General features: G+C 43.7%; 1 protein-coding gene across 1 annotated transcript; it reads right to left on the bottom strand.

The window, feature by feature from the left end:
- Positions 1-1,032: 1,032 nt before the first annotated feature.
- Positions 1,033-20,606, bottom strand: TLR7 (toll like receptor 7; the record flags this gene model as incomplete). Its single annotated transcript, XM_082680668.1, is given in 3 exon segments — positions 1,033-5,176; positions 20,509-20,568; positions 20,571-20,606. Coding segments are annotated over 3 exon segments (3,246 nt in total). The 3' UTR covers positions 1,033-2,026.
- Positions 20,607-22,580: the final 1,974 nt, after the last annotated feature.

Raw genomic sequence — 22,580 nt, 5'->3', positions numbered from 1 at the left:
TATTTAAGTTGTCTTCAAGTGCTTCATGAATCACCAAAATAGCTTAAACCTTATGTGTGTGTGTGTGTTTTTTGGCTGCACCTCGTGGCATGCGGGATCTTAGTTCCCCGACCAGGGATCGAACCCGTGCCCCCTGCAGTGGAAGCACAGAGTCTTAACCACTGGATCACCAGGGAGGTCCCTGTATTTATGTGTTTTAATAGAAGAAAGTTTATCATGCCAAAGCCAATTTTTATGATGCTATCTTTGTTTTCACCGAAGAAGGCATCTATGAAGTACAATCAAGTTTATAGAGGTTGTCAGATCATTGGCTCTATTCAATCCAGAGATTAATTTGGGAATTTGTGACTCTTATTAATTGATTATGTGTCCTTTGGAAATAATTTATATACTGTGTATGGATAGCCATCCTTAAAGTAAAACCTGTGGCTTTTCCACATACGAGGAAAATACAGTATCTCCCAGCTCATATTCTCAGATGTGAACCCTTACACACTATCTTCCAAAGGGCACAGACACCTCTGTAGATAACTTCTTTCACGAAATAAAAGCAAATTGGTCACGTTTCAAACTTTGAACTCATGCAGATTTATACCCACTTGGAAGGTGTGTCTTCAGAACATCTTGGTCCTTTCTGTTCTTTTTCTGAGTAGTGAAGCCGAAGCTCAAGACTGAGGCTTTCTCAGTGTTAAGGTCGAAAAACCTCTGTTCCTCCCCCGACCCCCAAATTTAAAGGAATCCATGCAGTTGTCATCCCTGCCTGATAATTCTAAATAAATACACGCTCTTGGGGTCCTTCTTCAGAGTTTACCACCAAAATCGTCTAATGTTGATGGATCAAGGTTTCAGATGATTATAAATATACAGTATTAGTTAACAAAGCAGTTTGAAAGATCATTGGATGAGGCAATTTTTCTTTGGATACAGTACTTTTCAATGCAGATGAAAATATTTGTCTTAGCTTGGTTGCTATAACAAAACATCACAAACTGGGTGGCTTAAAGAACAAACATTTATTTCTCACAGGTCTGAAGGACGGAAGTCTGAGATCAGAGTGCCAACACGATCTGGTTCTGGTGAGAGTCCTCTTGTGGCTTGCAGACTGCCCACTTCTCTTTGTATCCTCAGTCCTCTGGCTGCTTCTTCTAAGGCAGTAATCCCATCATGAGGGCTCCACTCTCGTGATCTAATCACCTCTCAAAAACCCCGCCTCCTAATACCATCATATTGGGGGTTAGGATTTCAACATATGAATTTGGGGGTGGGCACAAACATTTAGTCCACAGCAATATTTAAGCAGGTAAATTATCATCGAAGGTGAAGAGCATCATTTTGCATAAAGGCAGAGCACTTTATTTTTCTCCCATTTGTAAGGAGACTATGTCCATCAATGGCAAAGATGTTTCTATTTCCCCACAGAACCCAATAACAGGCCCAGGGGAAACGAGCGAGGAGCACTTGAGCAGCAACCACCTGTTGGGTGCCAACACTCAGTCTGCACAGAAGGGGGTGCTAGATTACACTCAAGCAATTGGTTGAGGAGTTAACTGTTTTTGTTTTTGGTTTATTCCCACTAATTAACTCTGGTGCATTTTAATGTCATATAGGTAGACCCTGAGCATTTTTTTTTTACCCTATTTCCACACATACCAGTACTTCTTAAGGGTAGAAATGCAGTTCTTCTCAATTTAGTGACTGTGTGTTTACGTAATAATCACAATTCCAGGAGAATCAAAGTGCCATGTCCTCTACTTGCCACCCTTCTCCCAACAGTATTTTATACAGGAGCAGAAGGCAGAGACTCAACTGCAAATGGAGACAGAGAGAGCTAAGAAAGATGACTTGACGCTTATATAAATCCCAATTTTCCAGTTCCTCTGTCATCTATCGGTGACTCCTCTCCAATATGGGCAATCTCAGGGCTTGGAAAAGTTTAAAACACTCTTTTGGTGGGACACGGATGAGCCAATCTAGGCAGCCGAGCCTCTCCTTGGTAAGTTAGGCAGTCACATTTTGCAAAGAAGGGCTAGGCTGTCTCTTTGAACACCTGACTGTAGGTCACGTGATTGTCTGTGGCCAGGGCGTTTTTCAGACACTGCCAGAAGTACGGATGAGCCTGTGGGTTTGTTGGCCACTCAAGGACAGAACTCCCACAGAGCCTCTTCCGGAGCTGGAGAAACTTGGACTTCTGAAGGGGCTTCTCAAGGAATATCAAGATAATTACGTCCACTTTTTCATCCATGAGCCTCTGATGGGACAAGTAAAATGCTATCTTAAAATTCTCAGTCTTTGCATACTTGTCTGTCATGACAAACACTGTCTTTTTGCTAAGCTGTATGCTCTGGGAAAGATTTTCCAGAACAGGCTGCCCTGGTAACCAGTCCCTTTCCTCGAGACATAAATTAAAACATTTCTCTCTTGGGTCTTCCAATTTGGCCACCAGCTCATCCAAAACCCACTCTGTCACTGCTGGGTCTTTAGTGTCATACACAATAAAAGCATCGTAGCAAGAATTTGGTGATATCAGACGTCGATAGCCCTTTATTTTGGCCTTACAGAAATGGTAACTATACCACACATCCCAGAAATAGAGATGGTTTGCTGTTGTGATCATCATCAGAAAGAGAGCTGCCGATATGGAAAGTGAGAACAGGACGAAGTTAGTCAGATCTAACTCACAGGTATATAGATCCAGAGACACTACACTCTGGCCCTTGTGTGCTCCTGGTCCCATACAAGTCACATCTGTGGCCAAGTAAGGAATCGTCACCTCTGTATGGTTAACCCACCAGACAAACCACACAGCATCACAGTTGCACAGAAACCGATTGTGATGCAAAAACAGAATGTTCAGGTTGTTGAGGACGTTTTCTGGAAAACTAGTCTTTTGGATAACCTGGATTTTATTCGAGCTCAGGTCCAGATGCCGTAACTGGAAAGCATCTTGTAGAAAATACTTTGTCAGGTGCCTGATTTGATTGTTCTTAAGTATGAGTTTCTTGAGGCTGTGGGAACAGTTGGATAATCTCTCAGGGACAGTCTTCAGTTGGTTGTAGCTGAGGTCCAACGTTTCTAGATTGCTCAGGTACTGGAGTCTTCCCCAGTTGAAAGACGTGAGCCCATTTTTGGCCAAGGAGAGAGTCTTCAGATTTGGAGGCATACCATCAAAAACTCCACTAGGTAAGAAACGCAGGGAATTTTCAGAGATGTCTAATTCCTCTAAGCTCAGCAGATTCTTAAAGAGTTTTAAGTATCTATTATCACCATCTCTCCATAAAATATCCAAATGATTGCCTCTGAATTCCAGAATTTTAAGAGATTCGCTCTCCATGGTCCTGCTGGTGGAGGTAGCAATGTCATTGTTGTTCATCATCAGTTTCTTCAGAACCTTTAGGTTCTTGGTGAAGTTTAGCATGTGAGTTATTCCTTCTGATTGAAAATAATGGCTGTTACTACTTATATCTAGGACTTCCAGGTTGCGTAGCTCCTCAAATGCCGTTGAGTAGAGTAAATCAAGCCGATTGTTAGAGAAGTCCAAATATTTCAACTCCACTAAAGGCTGAAATTCACTACCATTAAGCGTCTGGCTAATGCTATTTCCCGATAAGTTTAGGCATTTGAGGAAAGAAAGATGCTGAAACTCAGAAGACTTGATAAAAAATATATTATTTCCACTTAGGTCCAAGGTCGGCCCATACTTGTAACAATCTTCATTAAGAGACAAGAGAGAAGGAGGCTCTTTGCTTTTGGACCTGCAACTCCTTGCAAATTCATCATACCTGAAATAATGTAATGCTTCAAGGACGTGGGGCCCATGACCTTCTACAGAAGTTCTCATGTTAGAGCAGAAGCCATCTTCACTTGAATCTCCTGAAGGTGATATTTTATTCACTGAGAGATCTATGAATTTCAATGTTTTAAATTGGTTAAATATGCTGAGGTCAGCGATTTTTATAAAGTTAGTGCCAAGATCAAGAACTTCAAGATTGGAAAGATTATGTAATGGGGAGAGGTATGAACTTCTCAGCTCTTTAAAGACATAGCCTTTGATCCGCAAAACTTTCAAGTTTTTCAGTGAAGAAAATGCATCTGACAGATTCATAAATGCACGATAGACCTGAAGTTCATAATTGAAAGACAGATCCAATTGGACAAGGTTGTGGAGAAGATGCAAAAATTTGGCATCCCCAATTTCTTTGGCCAAGAAGTTTTGGGAAAGATCTAGTTCTTTAAGTTTGTTAACGTTTTTAAACCATCTTTGGGGCACATGCTGAAGAGAGTTACTGTGTAGACGTAAAATTTGTAATTCTGTCAATGCATCAAAAGCATTTAGGTCGATATGTAGGGGAGAATTATTTTCACAGGGTGTACAAGGAAACGGAGCATTATAACAACGAGGGCAATTTCCACTTAGGTCAAGAACTTGCAGTCGATTGAGGTTATTAAAATCATCTTCTTGGATCTTCGCAATGATGTTGTTATAAAGATAGAGTTCAGTTAAAGTAGGTGGCAAAATAGTGGGGACAGCTGAGATATTGTTGTCTTTTAGGGAGAGCAATTTTAAATTTGTCATATTTAGAAAAGCATCTTTTTCAATGGAAAACGAAACATTACAAGGATTGCGATAGTAACAGTTTTGGCCCAGGTAGAGTATTTCGAGGTTGGCCAGTTCTGTTAGGTTCTCTTTCATGATCGAAAAGATGTTGTTGGCCTCAAGGCTCAGCAGCTGTAAGCTGGGAGGAAGATCCTGAGGTATTTCTAGAAGCTGGTTTCCATCCAGGTAAAGAGATTTTAAATAAGTGAGTTTACTAAAGCTGCTGGGTTCAATCTGCAGCCTTCTGGTGCACACATTGTCTTTTGGCCCCGGTCGAACAGGTACACAGTTGCATCTGAAATCGATCTCTACCAGGTGGTCCAGCCGGTAGAAGGACGCTGGAGAGATACCCGCTATATGGTTAATGGTGAGGGTGAGGTTGGTGGCATTGGTGGGAATGTCTCCAGGAATTTCTGTCAAATGCTTGTCTGTGCAGTCCACGATCACATGGGCGTTTGGAGCATCCAGAGTGACATCACAGGGCAGAGTTTTAGGAAACCATCTAGCCCCAAGGAGTTCGGAAATTAGGATCATGTTAAAAAGGATGAGAAATTGTCTCTTCGAGGTCCACATTAGAAACACCTGAAAGTATAAGAAAGAACAAATGGCCCTTCTAAAATACACCAAGAATCAGAATTTAAAATTCCCGTTTGCTGCCTCTCTTTTGCTACATTTGAAACTAAATAGTCCGGGTTGATGGTTCTCACCGGTCTAAACAGCACCCCGACCTCCACCCCATGACTGTAGTTGTCAATTACTGAGGTTCATAAAAAATTTAGTTACATATTTAGCTTTTAGCATCTTAGCTTTTCAGTATTATAGCTTTTAAGTTGGGAGAAGCAGCGTTTTCCTATTCACTGTTATTTAGAATGCTGCAATGGAAGAGCCATCAGTTAGCTGCCGAAGTCTGAAATTTGAGAGGGGTGTGCGGGGGTGAAGGAATGTTAAAATGCAGCTACATCTGGAAAGAAAAACTTCAGTGCAGTTAATGTTTGTTTGTTAAGCCTGCTCTGGCACACATTAGAAGAGTCCTTCACAATACTCGAGCCTCTTAATATTCTAAGGAGGGAAACAAAGGTGATCCATTACCCCCATTTTACAGATTAAGACACAGCTCAGCGATATTAACTGATTTGTCCAAGGTCGCACAACTCCCGCCATTTTGGCACTACTATCTATAAGCCGGGCTTTCCTCTTGGGCTGTTTTTGGAAATCATCTCCGAGATGATTTGGGGATGAACGTTTTCCCTACACATTGGGTTTATATTACACAAATTTGGAAAGGGGAGGGTAGAGAGTCAGGGCACTGCCTGGGTGACCCCCAATGGATCAAACAGGATACTCATGGGAAGGAAAAGGGAGGGGCTGTTAATAATTTATGCCAAGACTACAGGCATAAACTAAGACTCCCTCAGGCCAACTGAGACATGTGGGAACCTACTCTTAATGGCGATTCTTGGGCATCCAGGTTTAGCATGAGAGACACTTGCACCCTGGGAAGAAAGACCTTAAAAGGGAACATGGGACACACTTGAAGAGCTTTACTAACCATCATATTAACTCGAGCTTGCCCTGCGTAGGGTGGTTTAACCACAGGCTTGCTCTCCAGTTTCAGGACTTGTAGCAGTATTTTCCTGCAGAACACTGGTTTTCATTTAACCGGTGTTTATCCATGGAATGATCCAGCCTGTGTCTCTACAGCAGACTTCCAGCTCCATTAATGCTTCTGTCCTCCCAATTGACTGAATCAACCAGTCATACTGATATCTAATAAACCAAGTGTCTACTTCCCTTAATTCCTCCAATGGAGGGTAAATAAGCAAAATTTCCCCTCAGTTTTCTTTTTTTTTTCCGGTACACGGGCCTCTCACTGTTGTGGCCCCTCCCGTTGTGGAGCACAGGCTCGGGACGCGCAGGCTCAGCGGCCATGGCTCACGGGCCCAGCCGCTCCGCGGCATGTGGGATCTTCCTGGACCAGGGCACGAACCCGTGTCCCCTGCTTCGGCAGGCGGACTCTCAACCACTGCGCCACCAGGGAAGCCCGAGCCCTAACTTTTGATCACGGTGTCCAAAGCCTTCCATAATTTGGCTCCATCTCCTTGTCTAGGTTGACTGCATACAACTCCCCTACCAGCTTCTCTAATCACTGAGCCCAAGACCAGCTTGCAGTTCCCTGACCTGCAAGCCCCTCCACCTGGAGTCCTCTTCCCTACCATTGCCACCCACCAGAATTCTGGTTATCTTTTAAGGCTGTACTTCTCAATCTGGAGCAGTCAGATCCCTGGGAAGATGTGGCAAAGGCCGGGAGTATGGGAAGCCCTTAGCTAAATAGTGTATCTTCCTTGGGCATCAATCTTACTCAAAGATTCAGGAAAAGCATCCACCACTCAGGGAAGAGGGATTAAGTCAAGATGCGGGGGAAGGGCTTTAGAAGAGGGAAAGGGGATAAGTACAGTGAGCTATTTGTATGGTCCCTGATAACAGGATCCCAGACCCTGAACCCATCCTCAGCTATGCTTCTGTCGGAAGACATGATGGGTTCATGAATCCCACTATCAAAAGGCAATAAGTAATGCTGCTAAGAGTGATATTAAGGACCAGGGAGGTCCAGGCAGGGACCAAATGGATAAATGACAAAGACAAATCATGAACCAGGTGCCCTCTTCCGATCCCATTCCCAGGAGCTGGGTCCAGCAAACCACTGACCTTAACACACTGGAGACCATGACTGTGACATTCGCAGCCTCTATACATGGACATATTATAAATTACAACGAATGCAAAATTAATCAGAAAGTCTTTTTCTCCCTTATTTCTGAACTTTTTCTCGCACCTGTCCACTTTTCTCCTTGTCTGCTACCCCAACCCTACTCCACTTTGCCACGAGGTCTCACCCTGTACTACACACTGGCTTCCGACCTGCTCTCCCTTGCCCCCTTCCTCCTCCACAATTCATCCATCAAGAGCATCAGAGCAGTCTTTATAAACACGAATCAGATCAACTACAACGATTTCTTATTACATTTTGAATGAAGTCCAAAGTCTTCACCATTGTTTATATCGTGCATGTTCTGACTCCAGCCTATCACTCTGACCTTGAACCACCTTTCCCCTTCTTGGACCACACACCAGACATCCGGCCTGTTTTCTGTTCTGCACTTGAGCCAGTCTTGGCACTTGCTGTTCCGTCTTCCCGAAGTTATCTTTCTCCTCCTCTTCCCACAGCCAGGTCATTCTCATCCCTTGGCTGTCTGCTTAAATGACACATCCTCAGAGAGGCCGTCTCTAGGCAACTTTTCTAAATACCCTCCCATGTAAGAATAGTGATAAAGGCAGGAACAGTAGGTAACTTAGGTAGCATTTACCATATGCTGGGCAACGGTTTCAGTGCTTTACATATATGAACTCATTTAATCCTCATAATAACTGCATGAGGTCTTCGACCCCTTATCCACAGCCTTTGGACCTAGATGTGTTTTGGAACTCAGAATTTTTCGGATCGTAGAAGGTAATATGGTGCATGTACCTCGTATTATGTAATACTCCAACTGGAGTCTGGGGCAGCATCTCATAATCAAACACACAAAAATTTGTGCAGTGAAGCACAGGACTGTCCACTCTAAGTGAGATTTTAAAAAAGGAAGAACAACAACTACTACTACTACTACATAATTCGGTTCAGGTCAAGATGCACTTCCAAATGAGTTCAGATCAAGTCGTGTTTGCCATCAACTGAATTAGGACAAAGCTTTCAGTTAGGGGATTTTGGAATTGTAGACCTCTATTATCATTTCCATTTTACAGATGAGTCAACTGAGGCACAGAGAGGTATATGTACTCTGCACTAGACTACTCTGCTTTATTTCTTTCATAGCCTTAAGCACCATCAGAAATTATCTTGTTGATCGTTTATGTGCTTCTGGTTTACGTGCTTACTTGTTTTACATCTATTCTGCATGAAAACGTAAGCTTCAAGGGAGCAGGGTCTTGTGTGTCTTCATAAAAGACAATGTCTGGCACTTAATGCTGCATTATGTTTGCTAAATACATGAATGAAAGAATGAATGCATACATGAATGAATAGTGAAACAGGAAAATAGTTAAAAGAAATTTCTCCTTGGAGTAGGTTCCTTCAGACTACACCCCCAGTCTCCTCAGGGGTCACATTCTCCCTCTTCTATTTGCCCTGGGGTTCCTTGGGGGGAAAGGTTTAGGAAGCTCTGCTTTTATAATGCCCAGTTCAAACCTATCTTCTTCAAGAAGCTTTCTGGGATCAACCCAGACAGAAGCAGTTGCCTTCTCCTCTCATCTCCTACTTCACTGATTACATGTTGAGCTTGTGAAAAGAACTCCAGATGGAGGTTAGACGAACTGGGTCCTGCCCTGCCTTCATAGTTCATTCTCTGTGTACCCTTCAGAGGTGGGCACTGTGCTCAGGAGGAGATCCCCTACAAGAGGATGATGGACACAGAAATAACAATATGGGATACCAAGGACCCAGACAACCTTCCTAGATCAAGACAATGGGCTTGGACTAGGAAATTCCCCAACAGTTCTTTAGCTTGAAACTGTACCAAGTATCTGGTGAGAAAGAATTTATTTAAAAAAAATCAGAATTCTACTGACTCATTCATTCTTTCATTTGACGAATATTGATTGGATACCTACTAGGAGCAGCAGATATAGAATCTCTGTCCTTAAAGAGCTCAAAGCCTAGTGGAGGAGGGAAAAAATATACAGATTTAAAATAGAATGTGGGGGACTTCCCTGGTGGCACAGTGGTTAAGAATCCACCTGCCAGTGCAGGGGACACGGGTTCAAGCCCTGGTCCGGGAAGCTCCCACATGCCACGGAGCAACTAAGCCAGACACCACAGCTACTGAGCCTGCGCTCTAGAGCCCGCAAGCCACAACTACGGAGCCCACTTGCCTAGAGCCCGTGCTCCGCAACAAGAGAAGCCACCGCGATGAGAAGCCCGTGCACCACAACGAAGAGTAGCCCCTGCTCACTGCAACTAGAGAAAGCTCACACGGAGCAACAAAGACCCAATGCAGCCAAAAATTAAAAAATAAATGAAAAATAAAATAAAATAGAATGTGGAACACCATTAGTTCTTTCCAGATGAGATGCTGCCACTTGCATATGTGTAGATTAACTGTATGTTGTTCTTATTCCAGGAGTATTTCCTGATACTCCCAATTCCTTTTATTATTCTCAGAGGCTCCAGAGATTGTTCTATATCTATATATTTTTCCCCTTTCTTTCATCTCATAGTGATAGAATCTCCATTTAGAGTTGGGCATATGCCACTCTGAAAAAAGATTATATTTCTCAGACTCCCTTGCAGCTATGACCATATGACTATGTTAAAGCCAATGTGATGGGAGAGGAAGTGAGATGTGTAATTTCTGGGACATGTCCTTAAACAGTGAGACTCTTCCCCTTCCTCCTGTCTACTTCCATCCGGCTTCTTGTAATATGGATATTGTAGCCACCATCTCGGAATGATGCAAATGAGGAAAATGTGCTAGGGTTGGTGAAGCAACAAGGTAGATGATCCAGAGTATGTAGATCCTTGCATGACCTCATAGAGCAGAGTGGAAACAAAAGCTCTGAACTGCTGACTTCTAGGAGTTTATGAGAAATCACAAGATTGTTATGCTCAGCCAGTGTTAATTGGAATTTCTATTGCATGACTGCAAACCTAATTTTAGTGGCGTAGAATTTAGAATGACACAAATGTACATACCTATGAAACAGAAACAGACTCACAGATACAGAGAACAGACTTGTGGTTGGCAAGGGGGGTAGGGGAGAGATGGACTGGGAGTTTGGGATTAGCAGATGCAGACTAATATATATAGGATGGATAAATAACAAGGTCCTACTGTTGAACATGGGGAACTGTATTCAGTATCCTGTAATACACCATAATGGAAAAGAATATGATAAAGAACATACACATTAATGTATAACTGAGTCACTGTGCTGTACAGCGGAAATTAAGACAACATTGTAAATCAACTATACTTCAATAAAATTAATTTAAAAAGAAAGAAAGAAAGACTCAGGTATTGGAAACTAAAAAACTAGTGACCCATGTTACGCTGTCACAAAAACACTTGATACTACTGTCACCTATGCTACCTTGGAAGGCAGAATACCTGCCAACTGTGACTTTTGTTTTCCCGGTCTTATTGAAATATAATTGACATATAGCATTGTATTAGTTTTAGGTGTACAACATAATGATTTAATACATGTATATATCGTGAAATGATCACCACAGTTAGTTACCGTGCATCACTGCACATAGTTACAATTTTTTTCTTGTGATGAGAACTCTTAAGATCTACTGTCTTAGCAACTTTTAAATATGCAGTATAATATTATTAACTATGGTCACCACGCTGTACATGACATGCCCAGAATGCCAACTGCAACTTTACTCTTAGGGGAAATGGTTTGACAGTATTCATAATGATGGCATGTGTTGATGACTTCTTCTTGTTCTAGGCAATCTTATGAGAGAAATGACCTATAGGGCTGAAGTTAGCCTAGCAGGAATGGGAGGCTAACTTTAGCTCCAGTTCTGCAAGCAGGGATAGAAGGAAATATAGCTTTGCTAAGTGAGGTTTTCTCTGCCTGCAGCCTAAACTCTAAAGATGATTAAGACTTCCTTAATTTGGGGCCTTGTGGGGTTGAAAAAGCCAACTGCCTTACCCCAAACAACAGCAGATGTCACAGATACAGCTTGAAGAGGAAGTAAGTGTATGCTCTCATGCATTTTTCGAGCACTTTCCATTAAGCATTTTCTAGCAGACAGTGAACGCCAGTCCAGGGCCCAAAAAATCTGATTAAGAGTGTTGCCTTCCTCTTGACTCAGACAGCCTCTGGGAAGTTGATTAAATTCAGAGAGAAGAACGCTGAGAGAATACAGAATCTTTAGACTTAAATGGTCTAAAGCTGCTCTGGCCAATGTGATAGCCACCAGTCACATGCGGTTGTTTACATTTAAATGAATTAAAATTAAGTGCAATTTTGAAATTCAGTTCCTCAGTCACACTAACCATATTTCAAGGGCTCAAAGTCACATCAGGCTCATGGCTACCGTATTTGAGCATGCAGATATGGGAACATTTTCCATCATTGTAGAAAGTTCTATTAGACAGTGCTGGTCAGGGCCAGGGCTTGGCAAACTTCTTCTGTAAAGGGCCAGACAGCCAATATTGTAGACCAAATTGAGGCTGTTATGTGGCTACTTAAATAACTATTTAGAACATAACGAATTAAGGTGGTCAGAACCATTCTTACCTCACAAAATCAGGTGGTGGGACAGATTTGGTCCAGAGCTCATAGTTTTCAGGCCCCTGGTCTAGACAAAACCTTCCACTTGCACATGGAATTAGCTCTAAGATCCAGGCGACTCAGATACAGAGCTGGCCCTCAGCCATCCTGCTAGTTTACCTTTCCAGGGGTCTTGGTATCAACTCACCCATCGCCCCCTCTAGGTGCTAAACACTCTGAGGTTCACGGACTTGTCTTTACTTGTGATGATGATGCCTGCCACCTCCTGAGCACAAGATAAGTATCTGCTGAGTAAATCAAGGCTTTGAACATTCTTCAAATCCCATGGAAGGCTCAATGATCATAAATAGCAAAGTCTTTCCAAAGATCAGGTTTTTGACAAGGGGACGAGGAGAGACCAGGAGGGTTGGGGGCCTCTAAAAGAAGGGCTGAAATGGGAAAAGAGCCACAGAGGACAAAGGGGATGCAGTCAGAGGGAGGCTGTGGGAAGCAGACCCACAGAAGAGCTCTAGGCAATCTGCTGTCTCAGAAGTTCTGGCCCCTTGAGCCCGAAACCCTAGTGAGAGCACAGAGCTCATTTGTCTCTCCTGGGAACAGGCACAGCCAGGATGGGACTGTCCCTGTCTTATACTCAGTCGTTGAGTCCCAGCCCAAATGGCCCTTGGAACGCTGTATGCAAGGCAAGCCTTCTCTCGGCTCTCTGCGCAGGCTGCCTGGAACTCACAGATGGACCCTGATCAAGCAGGTGAGGAAGAAACCTGAGTCAATGAACAAAGCCTTTCTAAATTTGTTATTTACAGAGAAATAATACCTTTGAGGCTTAAGAACGAAAAGATATTCTTGAGAAGATGATTTTAAAATGTGAAATATTCCTTTATTCCCATGGAAATTTCTCCTTTCAAACCATGGGCAACTACCTGCTTCAGACTGAAGCTAGGACCTTCGCTTCAACTAATGCCATTTTCAAATGTAAGCGTTCGTTCAGCATAACGCCAGGCTTCTTTTTTTTCATTTCATACAAATAATCCACGTTATTTTGTTTTTTTTTTGCTTTTTTGGCAGTGATTGCCCCAAACATAAGTCTTTCAGGAATTTGATTTGTAAAATAGCATAATACACCATAATAGGCCCGGCTTTAGTCATGAATCATAGCTAATTACACATGCAAATACACTGGGTAAATTTGGATGCTCAATTTGTGAGCTAATTGTGGTAAAAATGGGAATGTTTGATTCTGTATGCACAGGTGTTCTGTTCTCTCAATAATCTCCTCCATGCAAGGCACTACGTGAGATGCAGGAGGGGAATGATGATGAGTTAGACACCATTCCTGCCCAATTAGGAACCAAATTCCTCCACCGCTGCGTCTCAGAAGCCGTGTATATTCCCAAGCAGAGAACTCTCTGCTTTCAGGGAAATCCACGGCAGGGGAGAAAGAAGAGTTTGTGGGATGGGGTCTAGTCAGGCCTAAAGGTAAGGCGGCCTGCCCACCCTTCAAACAGAAGCTTGAATACACAACCCTCTGAAGAGGCGACACGTGTCCCATTAGATGCCTCATTTTTGTGGCAGGACTGTATTCAGAAGTGTATTCTCCTGATGTGACATCCATTTTAGATTCCTGCTAGAATGCCTACAGTTGTAGAGCTATGACTCCTAATAGGAAAACACATGGACTTAGATGAGTCTAACTTTGTGCTTTGCTGACTGTTTTTAGCTTCACGACTTTGCAAGCTCCTGACATGGATGCAATCTGAGGACATAGAAGGACAGATGGCAGGAGGGAGGAAATGAGTTTCAGTGGTTTGAGTTTTGCAACAAGTTAGAGGAAGACCAGGATTAGTCTGACTTCTCATGTTTATGTATTCTGGGGCTTAGCTCCTGTGAACTCAAAGTCAGATCAGGAGTCAGCCTAGAGATTATCATACTAAGTGAAGTAAGACAAATATCATATGATATATGTAGAATCTAAAAAAATTATACAAATGAACTTATTTACAAAATAGAAAGAGACTCACAGACATAGGAAACGAACTTATGGTTTGTTTGGGAAAGGGGGGAGGGATAAATTGGGAGCAGCGGATTAACAGATGCACACTACTATATATAAAATAGATAAACAACAAGGACCTACCGCAGAGCACAGGGAACTCTACTCAATATTCTGTGATAACCTACAATGGAATAGAATGAAAAAAGAATATAGATACACACACACATATGTATGTATGTATAACCGAATCACTTTACTGTACACCTGAAACTAACACAATATTGTAAATCAACTATACTTCAATAAAAAATAAATAAAAATTAAACTTAAAGAAAGTCAACTGCTCTGATGAACATCTACTGACTGAATTCTCCTAAACCTTGATTTTCTCATCTACACACTATGGGGACTGAGCTAACTGACCTCAGTGCTCCTTCCTAGACCCCCAGAACCTCAGGCTGCTGTTCTTTCACAACAGTCTAAGCAGGGCTTCACTGGTGGCACAGTGGTTAAGAATCCACCTGTCTATTGGAAAAAGTGCTGCAATGAACACTGTGGTGCTTGTCTCTTTCTGAATTATGGTTTTCTCAGGGTATATGCCCAGTAGTGGGGTTGCTGGGTCATATGGTAGTTCTATTTTTAGTTTTTTAAGGAACCTCCATACTGGTCTCCATAATGGCTGTATCAATTTACATTCCCACCAACAGTGCAAGAGGGTTCCCTTTTCTCCACACCGTCTCCAGCATTTATTGTTTCTAGATTTTTTGATGATGGCCTTTCTGACCGGTGTCAGGTGATAGCTCACTGTAGTTTCGATGTGTATTTCCCTAATAATTAGTGATGTTGAGCATCTTTTCATGAGTTTGTTGGCCATCTGTATATCTTCATATATACACTACCAAATGTAAAATAGATAGCTAGTGGAAAACAGCTGCATAGCACAGGGAGATCAGCTTGGTGCTTTGTAACCACCTAGAGGGGTGGGATAGGGAGGGTGGGAGGGTGACGCAAGAGGGAGGGGATATGGGGATATACGTATGCATATAGCTGATTCACTTTGTTATACAGCAGAAACTAACAGAACATTGTAAAGCAATCATACTCCAATAAAGATGTTTAAAAAAAAAAGGCAAAAAAAGAATCCGCCTGTCAACACAGGGGACACGGGTTCGAGCCCTGGGCCGGGGAGATCCTTCATGCCGTGGAGCAACTAAGCCCGTGCGCCACAACTACTGAGCCTGCGCTCTAGAGCCCGCGAGGCACAACTACTGAGCCCAGGTGCCACAACTACTGAAGCCCGCGCGCCTAGAGCCCGTGCTCCGCAACAAGAGAAGCCACCGCAATGAGAAGCCCGCGCACAGCAACAAAGAGTAGCCCCTGCTCGTCGCAACTAGAGAAAGCCTGTGCGCAGCAACGAAGACCCAACGCAGCCAAAAATAAATAAAATAAATCAATTTAAAAAACAAAGAGGGAGGGGCCCCAGGCCCACGCTGAGGATGCCTACAGGGCCTAGTCGGCCATCCCAACAAGGAGCGGCAGGCCGATCCATGGCAAGGTTTTCAGCCGAAGAGTGCTACGGTCTGACTTCATGTTAGAAGGATCATGCTGGTTGCTGTGTTGAAAGAGACAACGAGGGGATGGGTGGAAGCGTGGAGACCAGGCAAGAGGCTATTACGGTAATTCAAGCAAAAGCCCCAGCTGGCAGGGGTGGAGGTGGTGAGAACTTGCCAGATACTGGATAGATTCTGAAGGTGAAGCCAAAGCAAATATGACTTCCAAGTTCTTGGAAGCATGTGAGGGGAGGAGCTGCCAGCAGCAAACATTTCTGGGAACAAAGATACCGGTGGTAGTTCCCGGGGCCAAGAGGGTCAAGAGGGTATATCTGAGGATGGCAAGCATAACAGCATGTTGTAATGCTGGTGAGAGTGCGGAAAAAACTTCCCCAAACCCCCATCGTAAATAATAATGCCGAAGAAGATGCAGGAGAGACAGGGGAGGAAAGCAGGGAGGTGACCCAGCGCACTAGCGGGGAGACTGGCTTTGGCAGGGATTATAAAAATTCCATCCTTAGTTTAAGAGTCTGCAAATTGGTTCACCTATCTCCCATCCTCCTTTGAACCTGGGCAGGCTTTTTTCCGTATCTGGAGGAGAGCAGCCGAAGAAGCGATGTTGCAGGACTTGCCAGGCTGGGACAGAAAAGGTGGGAGTGTTTTCACCTCACCAAGCACTCCTTCTCTCGTGATCTCTTTGTCTCTCTCTCCACTTGAACTGGAGCTCTGAGCCACCAGCCTTGGAAGAAGCCCGGGGACAGCACAGCTTCCATATTGGAGAGACCACGTGGAGCCAGTGGCAGCCCGCAGCTGTGGAGTCTCCCCATCCAGGCACCAGAACTGTGCGGGGGTGAGTCCAGCCCCAGACACCGACTGCAAGTGGCGGACACACCCAGCGCCACAGACGCCTCAGTGAACCCAGTCAACCCGTGGGCCCGCCACATATAACACTCCAGGACAGTGGTGGTATCAAGCCAGTGGGTTTTGGGGGGATCTGCTACACGATGCTGGGTAACTGGACAGGAGGTCAGGCAGGACGGGTGGGTGCAGAAGCTCTAGGCGGGCACACAAGCAGAGGGGAGCCAGTGGGCCATCTCTCCCAATTGCTCTTCCAATTCTCTGATGCAGTCGGGGAAGCAGGAAGCTGGGTTATCAGCTAAGAGTGAGCAGCCGGCACGAGGGGCTGGGGGTAGGAGAGGGGAAGGTGGAGAGAGCCCTCCAGGAAGACGAAGTTGGGTGTGATTACCTGGTGGCAGGTAGAACCTCTCACCTTTCTGTATTGCATCGGTATTCCCCTTCTGGTCTTTATTATATAATTTTGCATGGCTATGATCTGGTTAGATTTAATGACTTGCAGCAAAATTCTTCTCCATCCTCCGCTCATCTACCCAGTAGCCAGTCTGAAGGCCAACATACCTGCGGGCTACTATGAGCCAGACTTCAGGGGACAACAGCTAGGTGCCCTCAGCTACCCCTCCCATTTATTTTTAAGATCACAGAGCAGAAAAAAAGCCACGTTGCCTGAGTTGAAAAGGAAGTCCTGGAATATGCATTTCTGGTGGAGGGAGTCACTGAAACCAAGCTATGGAAGCAAAGGATGTCATGGCGCGGGGGGGATCCCGTAAATGGATGGGCTGCGTTGAACCAGAGGTGATGGCCAACTGGAGAATCAGGAGAAAGAAACCTGGAAGAGGCAAGGAGTGGGGAGCAATTGTGGGAAACCCCTGAATTTGAATTCACTAACCTTTTGTCACGTTGCCATGACACTGAATTGTTTGAAAACCAGATGTGCACTGTATGTATCACCCTAGGGGCTAAGGGAGGGGCAGAGAATAAGGGAAGTTATGTGCTATTGTTTTATAGGCCAGCCTCCACTGGGAATTTCCCTAAAAGACTTAGGACCAAATATCCCCTTTTTGCAAATTCTGAAATATTCCTAATTATAGGCTAACCTCTGTAAAATGTAATTACCATGGACATCAAAGTTTCATTATATAACAACCAAAAAATTAAGTACAAGGATATAACCCACTTACTTAAATAAAGAGACTTTGTATCATTTCCCTTCTACCATTTTAGCCCAACAGACCTAGCTTTCAAAATAAAAGAGTAAAATGATATAAAGTTGTCTTACATAAATTAGGAACTCAACAGCTACTACGCATCACAACAGGCACCCAAGACCGTAAGATATTAAATCTTACTTGACATTATACCCTATCCCCCTTTTCACATAAAGCACAACTGGCACATTTTTTTGTAATGGGCCAGTCACAACTACTCAGATTTGTCCCTGCAGCGCAAAAGCAGTTATAGACAATATGTAAACAAATACACTAACAATAAAGCTATTGTGGGCACGAAAAATTGACTTTAATATAACTTTTATGGGCCACAAAACAGTATCTTCCTTCGACTTTTTCAATCATTTAAAGAGATAAAAAAAATTCTTAGTTTGTGGGCTATACAAAAACAGGTGGCAGGCTGGATATGACCCACGGCCATCATTTGCTATCCCAGGCCTAAACTTTGGTGGGCTTCAGAGATATCAATGATCTATTCGTGGGGTGCAAAGACACTGGTTGGTTCATCTGTAATGACTGTTTTTAATTTCAACACCATCTTCCCGACTTTTAAACCATCAATTTTGAATAATTTAGTAAACGAATTCCTTATTATCTCTCTGGCGATGAAGAAATTTGCTACAGTTAACTACTGTTACTTTGGCATGTTCCCTCTAACACTCATCTCCCTATTCCTGCATCTATTTCACACAGTGAGAAGCAGTTCAGTACTAGCGGGGGCTTCGTCAGTGGAAAGGTTTGATTGTAAATCCTTATTCTGCCACCTAAGCGCTCTCTGACTTTGGTGAATCACTTTCCCTCCTGAGCCTCTGATTTCTCAACTGTCAAATGGTTAGAACGCAGGGCTCTCTTGCGAAACTATTAAGAAAAATAGGTAACCCATTTACTCAGGCAAACCGTCATCACAGATTAACCAACGTTTAGTAAGTGTCTAGTACGTGCATTAAAAACATCAGGAATATACGATACTTAATTTCTAGCTTGCTTTTTCCATTTACCATTATATCATGAGTATTTTCTTATGTCATTCACTATTCTTTTAAGAAATATGATTTGATGGTTACATAACATTCCACTTAATGGGTGGACCACAATTAATTAACCCCTTCCCAACACTGGACGTGAGATATTCCCTTTGCCATGCTGCATAGACTATCTTTGTAAATTGTTTGTGACATCCCTGATTGTTTCTTTAAGAGTTTCTAGAAGTGGAGTTTCCATATCAAAGGGTCTGACCTATAAGTATTCATAAGATTGAATAATTTTCCTATGCTTTTTGGTCTTTTCTATTTCTTCTTTTAAAAGTTGTTTTCATCTTTCCTTATAAAAGATATCCCAATTTTTTTTCAGGAGTAAATTATCATAATTGAAGCCCACGGTGACTGACTGTGTCCCGGGTGGAAGTGTGTGCCGGGCCAGCTTGGTCGAGGTAGAGCAGAGGGGTCTCGCTACCAGAGTCGAGCTGCCCAGCCAAGATCACAAGCTCTTAACCCTCTTGAAGCCCCAGCTCCCTCATCTGTGCCTCACAAGGCTGCTTGGAGGGTGAAATCGACACAGAGACATCCAGCCCTTAGCATGATGCTCAGTTTGTAGTAAGTGGTCAATAAATGTGAGCTCTGTTTATTACAATCAACCCTACCATGCCATCCCTCAAGGGGCAAAGGCAGATGCGGGCATGGGTTGGCCTAAAAATAGACATCTGCGTTTCTAGGAAATGAAACTTTAAGCGGTTGCTTCTTTTGTAACATAGTGCCCTGTGGTTAACTCTTCATTAGACCTTAGACACGAAATGAGCCCAGGCGCCAACATTCAGATCTAGAAGTCAGAGTGGGTTCCTGGTGCAGGCACTCCATTGTGTCTAATTGGGGTGACAAAATAATTTCAAGAAAAGGTCACTGATGTCTTTTTGTGAAGAACTTTAGGCACACCTAATACCGCACAGCACTTGCAAAGGATCTGAACATATGTTTTGTTATCTGAGCCCCTACAACGGCCCTGCAAGGCAACTGGAGAGGTACAGCAATGCTCATTTTATAGCCAAAAAACGTTGAGCTTCAGAGGGCTGAGGTGATACGCCCAAGGTCCCCCAGCTAGTGACTGGGAGAGCCAGCACTGACAGACTCTCTCCTCGACTAAACTTTAGTCAGCCTTCTCTAAGTCACTAGGCCTTGATTTGGGGGCTTTTGTGTCCATGTGGCCAGTTTTAGCAAGAATCCTGTTAGGTCAGTTTAGCCAGAATCCCTGACCACGCTATCTGATCATCCCTGCTATCTGATCAAGTCTCTCATCCCTACCATCCCCCAGGTGATGATATCCCATCTCCCTGGCCTGCTTTCAGCAAGAACCCCGTCAGGTCGGTCCAGCCAGAACACCCCCTAACCCTGATGTTTCCTCTTAGTAATTTTCCAACCACTGACCCTCACTCTGTTCCTGGCCTATAAATCCCCACGTGTCTCTGCTGTATGTGGAACTGAGCCCAATCCTGTACTAAGGTCCCATTTCCCCGACTGCTTTACATCCGGTCCGCTTCTGCTTTTCTGTGACCATACGCGAGCCCAGGCTCCTGTATTCCTACTCCTGCACGTCTGCCCCTGCTGCCACACACACATACTCGTTCAGACGCCACCAAACGCTAGAAAAAGCAGAAAGGAACTTCAGTGATTTCTACAGTTTTAAAGCTGAAAAGGTGAGGTGAAAAAAGTTAGACCCATAGAAGCTATTTCCCCAATTCAAACATCCACTCTTCCTCAGGGTGGGATGCAGTAACTCCTGTCGGAAGTTGCACAGAGCAAGTATTGATTAATCTGAAATTACAAAATACCCCCATGATTAATCTTGATTGTGAGAGATCATGGAAGAGGTTTTCCTCAGCAAATAACCGAAGTACAGATACTTAAACACACTCTCTTGCCGGCCGGTTTCAGTTCTTCCCACAAAAAAATGACAGATAACACTTTTTAGGGATCTCTTAGCTGTCCTTACCATTTCTAGTCTTCTTCCAAAATGAAACAGAGAGGTCGGGTTGAAGAGAGCAGAGCATGAGCGGTGTCAAGATCAGCCTGAGATGGACCCAATAGCATCAACTAAGGTAAAGAGAAAACACCAAACTTTACATTTCAGAGACAGCAAAGTACTGACGCTTCAAAGCGTGCTGAGAACATGGCTCTAAGACATGCTGCTGAAAACACCTATTAATAGCATTTACTTCCTGAAAGTTATCTAGACTAGGGACGCACTCCAGAAAACCACTTCTAACATTATTAAAAAATCTACTTTATCTTCGAAGATATGACATTTGAGACTACAAAAACTCATTAGATTCTAAAAGAAATTTTTCTTTTGCATGTGATTTGGGTTCCCTCTCCTCCCCTCCCCTCTCTCTGAGAATGGCTCATAGGTCTAGTTATTTAAATGATCTGAGTTTGTCCCAGTGCTGAAAATACCTTTCTCGGCTGCATGGAGTGATTCGAGGTCTGGAGTCTTCTGAAGTGAAGAGATAGGCTGCAGGAAACCTAGAGTCACAGAGACTCCAGGCTGCCAGCCGTGGAGCTTCCAAGTGCAAAGACAAGGTTAGGGGTTGGGGGGAGGAGCGTGAGTATTTAAGCTATCTCAGACATGAGGTCCGCAGAAGCAGCAGCTTCCTCTTATTTCTACCACCACAATCGGGGCAATGTCATGTCTACATCCAAGCAACCTGGTTGATCGATCTCCTTTTTTCTAGGAGTTTCTCCATCTCAGCACTACTGCCATTTTTGGTGAGATAATTCTTTGTGGCATTGTAAGATGTTTAGCAGCATCCCTGACTTGAACCCGCTAGATGCCAGTAGCACTGCCCCTTGACAATCACAGACATTGCAAAATATCCCCCGGGGCGCAAAAGTGCCCCAGATTGAGGACCACTGTTCTACAAGTATCTTAGAGACACGCCTAAATTTCCCTCATTCTGTCTTAGGCCCAGCTGAAAGGGACTCTGGTTTCTAAGCAGTGGCAGAGCTTCCAGTTGTTTCCCTCACTTCAATGAAACGAGGGCAGCTGCACTTGCAGTCCAGGGTCATGTAAAACCTGCTTCTCAAAGTGGGGTTCCCAGGAGAATCGCTCCCTTTTGAACTGATTATTGGTGCCTTTTGGAGGTAGAGTCAAAATATCAGTAGTTATGTTTAAAGGTCTTTAGTCCGCCCAGTTGCCCTGGAGAGAATTTGAAAACTGCCAAGTGTGTCACAAGAAAAACAGCTGACAGCCATCAGGGTTAATCTACTGAATTGAAAAGTCAATAGTGCCCCAGATCAGCTGAAAAACTATTAGATACAATAATAAGTCATCTTTATTGAGAGTTTATTATGAACCAGACACTTTTAACTGCCTAATATGTACGATCTCATTAAATACTAAAAAAATGAAGTAAATATCTTATTATCCTTCTTTTGTTTAAACAAATAATAGAATTAATGCAGAAAAGATACTGGACTTTCCCCAGGTCACATACCATGTAAGTGATAGTCACACAAGCAAAAATCAAATGCCCTCTTAGCAAACCACTTTGCCACACAATCAATATGTAAAAATCAATAGCTTTCTCACATATAAACAATAACTAATCCAGATGGATAACAGGAGAGATTCCACGCAAAACAGCAACAAAAATATGAAATACTTGGGAAGAAAACTGACATGAAACACTTGCGAACAAAGCAGGTGATAGACGGGCAGGGGACAACGATGCCTTACCTAGCAGGCTGCTTGCTATGCATTTGCCCCTCAAATCCACGCTCCATGCCTTCCCACCCGGCTCTGTGTCCCGAGAGGCTGAGCTGTACAAACTTCATCACTAGCTGGCAGATTTCCGGATGGGTTTGCCCAATGGGGAAAAGGTCAGAGTATTTACCCCTGGGCTCCCTCCCTCTCCAGTGCTGTGGGATGGCTGCCACCCTGCAATGATGCTCTGGTCAGGTGATGCTCCCCCCTGATGGCCACTCTTCCTGAATTCCACTAATTGTTCCTTCGCCTTGCCACTTGAAGCCTGTGACTGTGAAGACTCAACCCGTGAAACGCCACAC

This window comes from Grampus griseus, assembly GCF_964374135.1.
Source record: "Grampus griseus genome assembly, chromosome: X".
Taxonomy (NCBI): Eukaryota; Metazoa; Chordata; class Mammalia; order Artiodactyla; family Delphinidae; genus Grampus; species Grampus griseus.
Note: the sequence above shows the minus strand (reverse complement) of the source record. Positions and strands in the feature narration are given on the sequence as shown.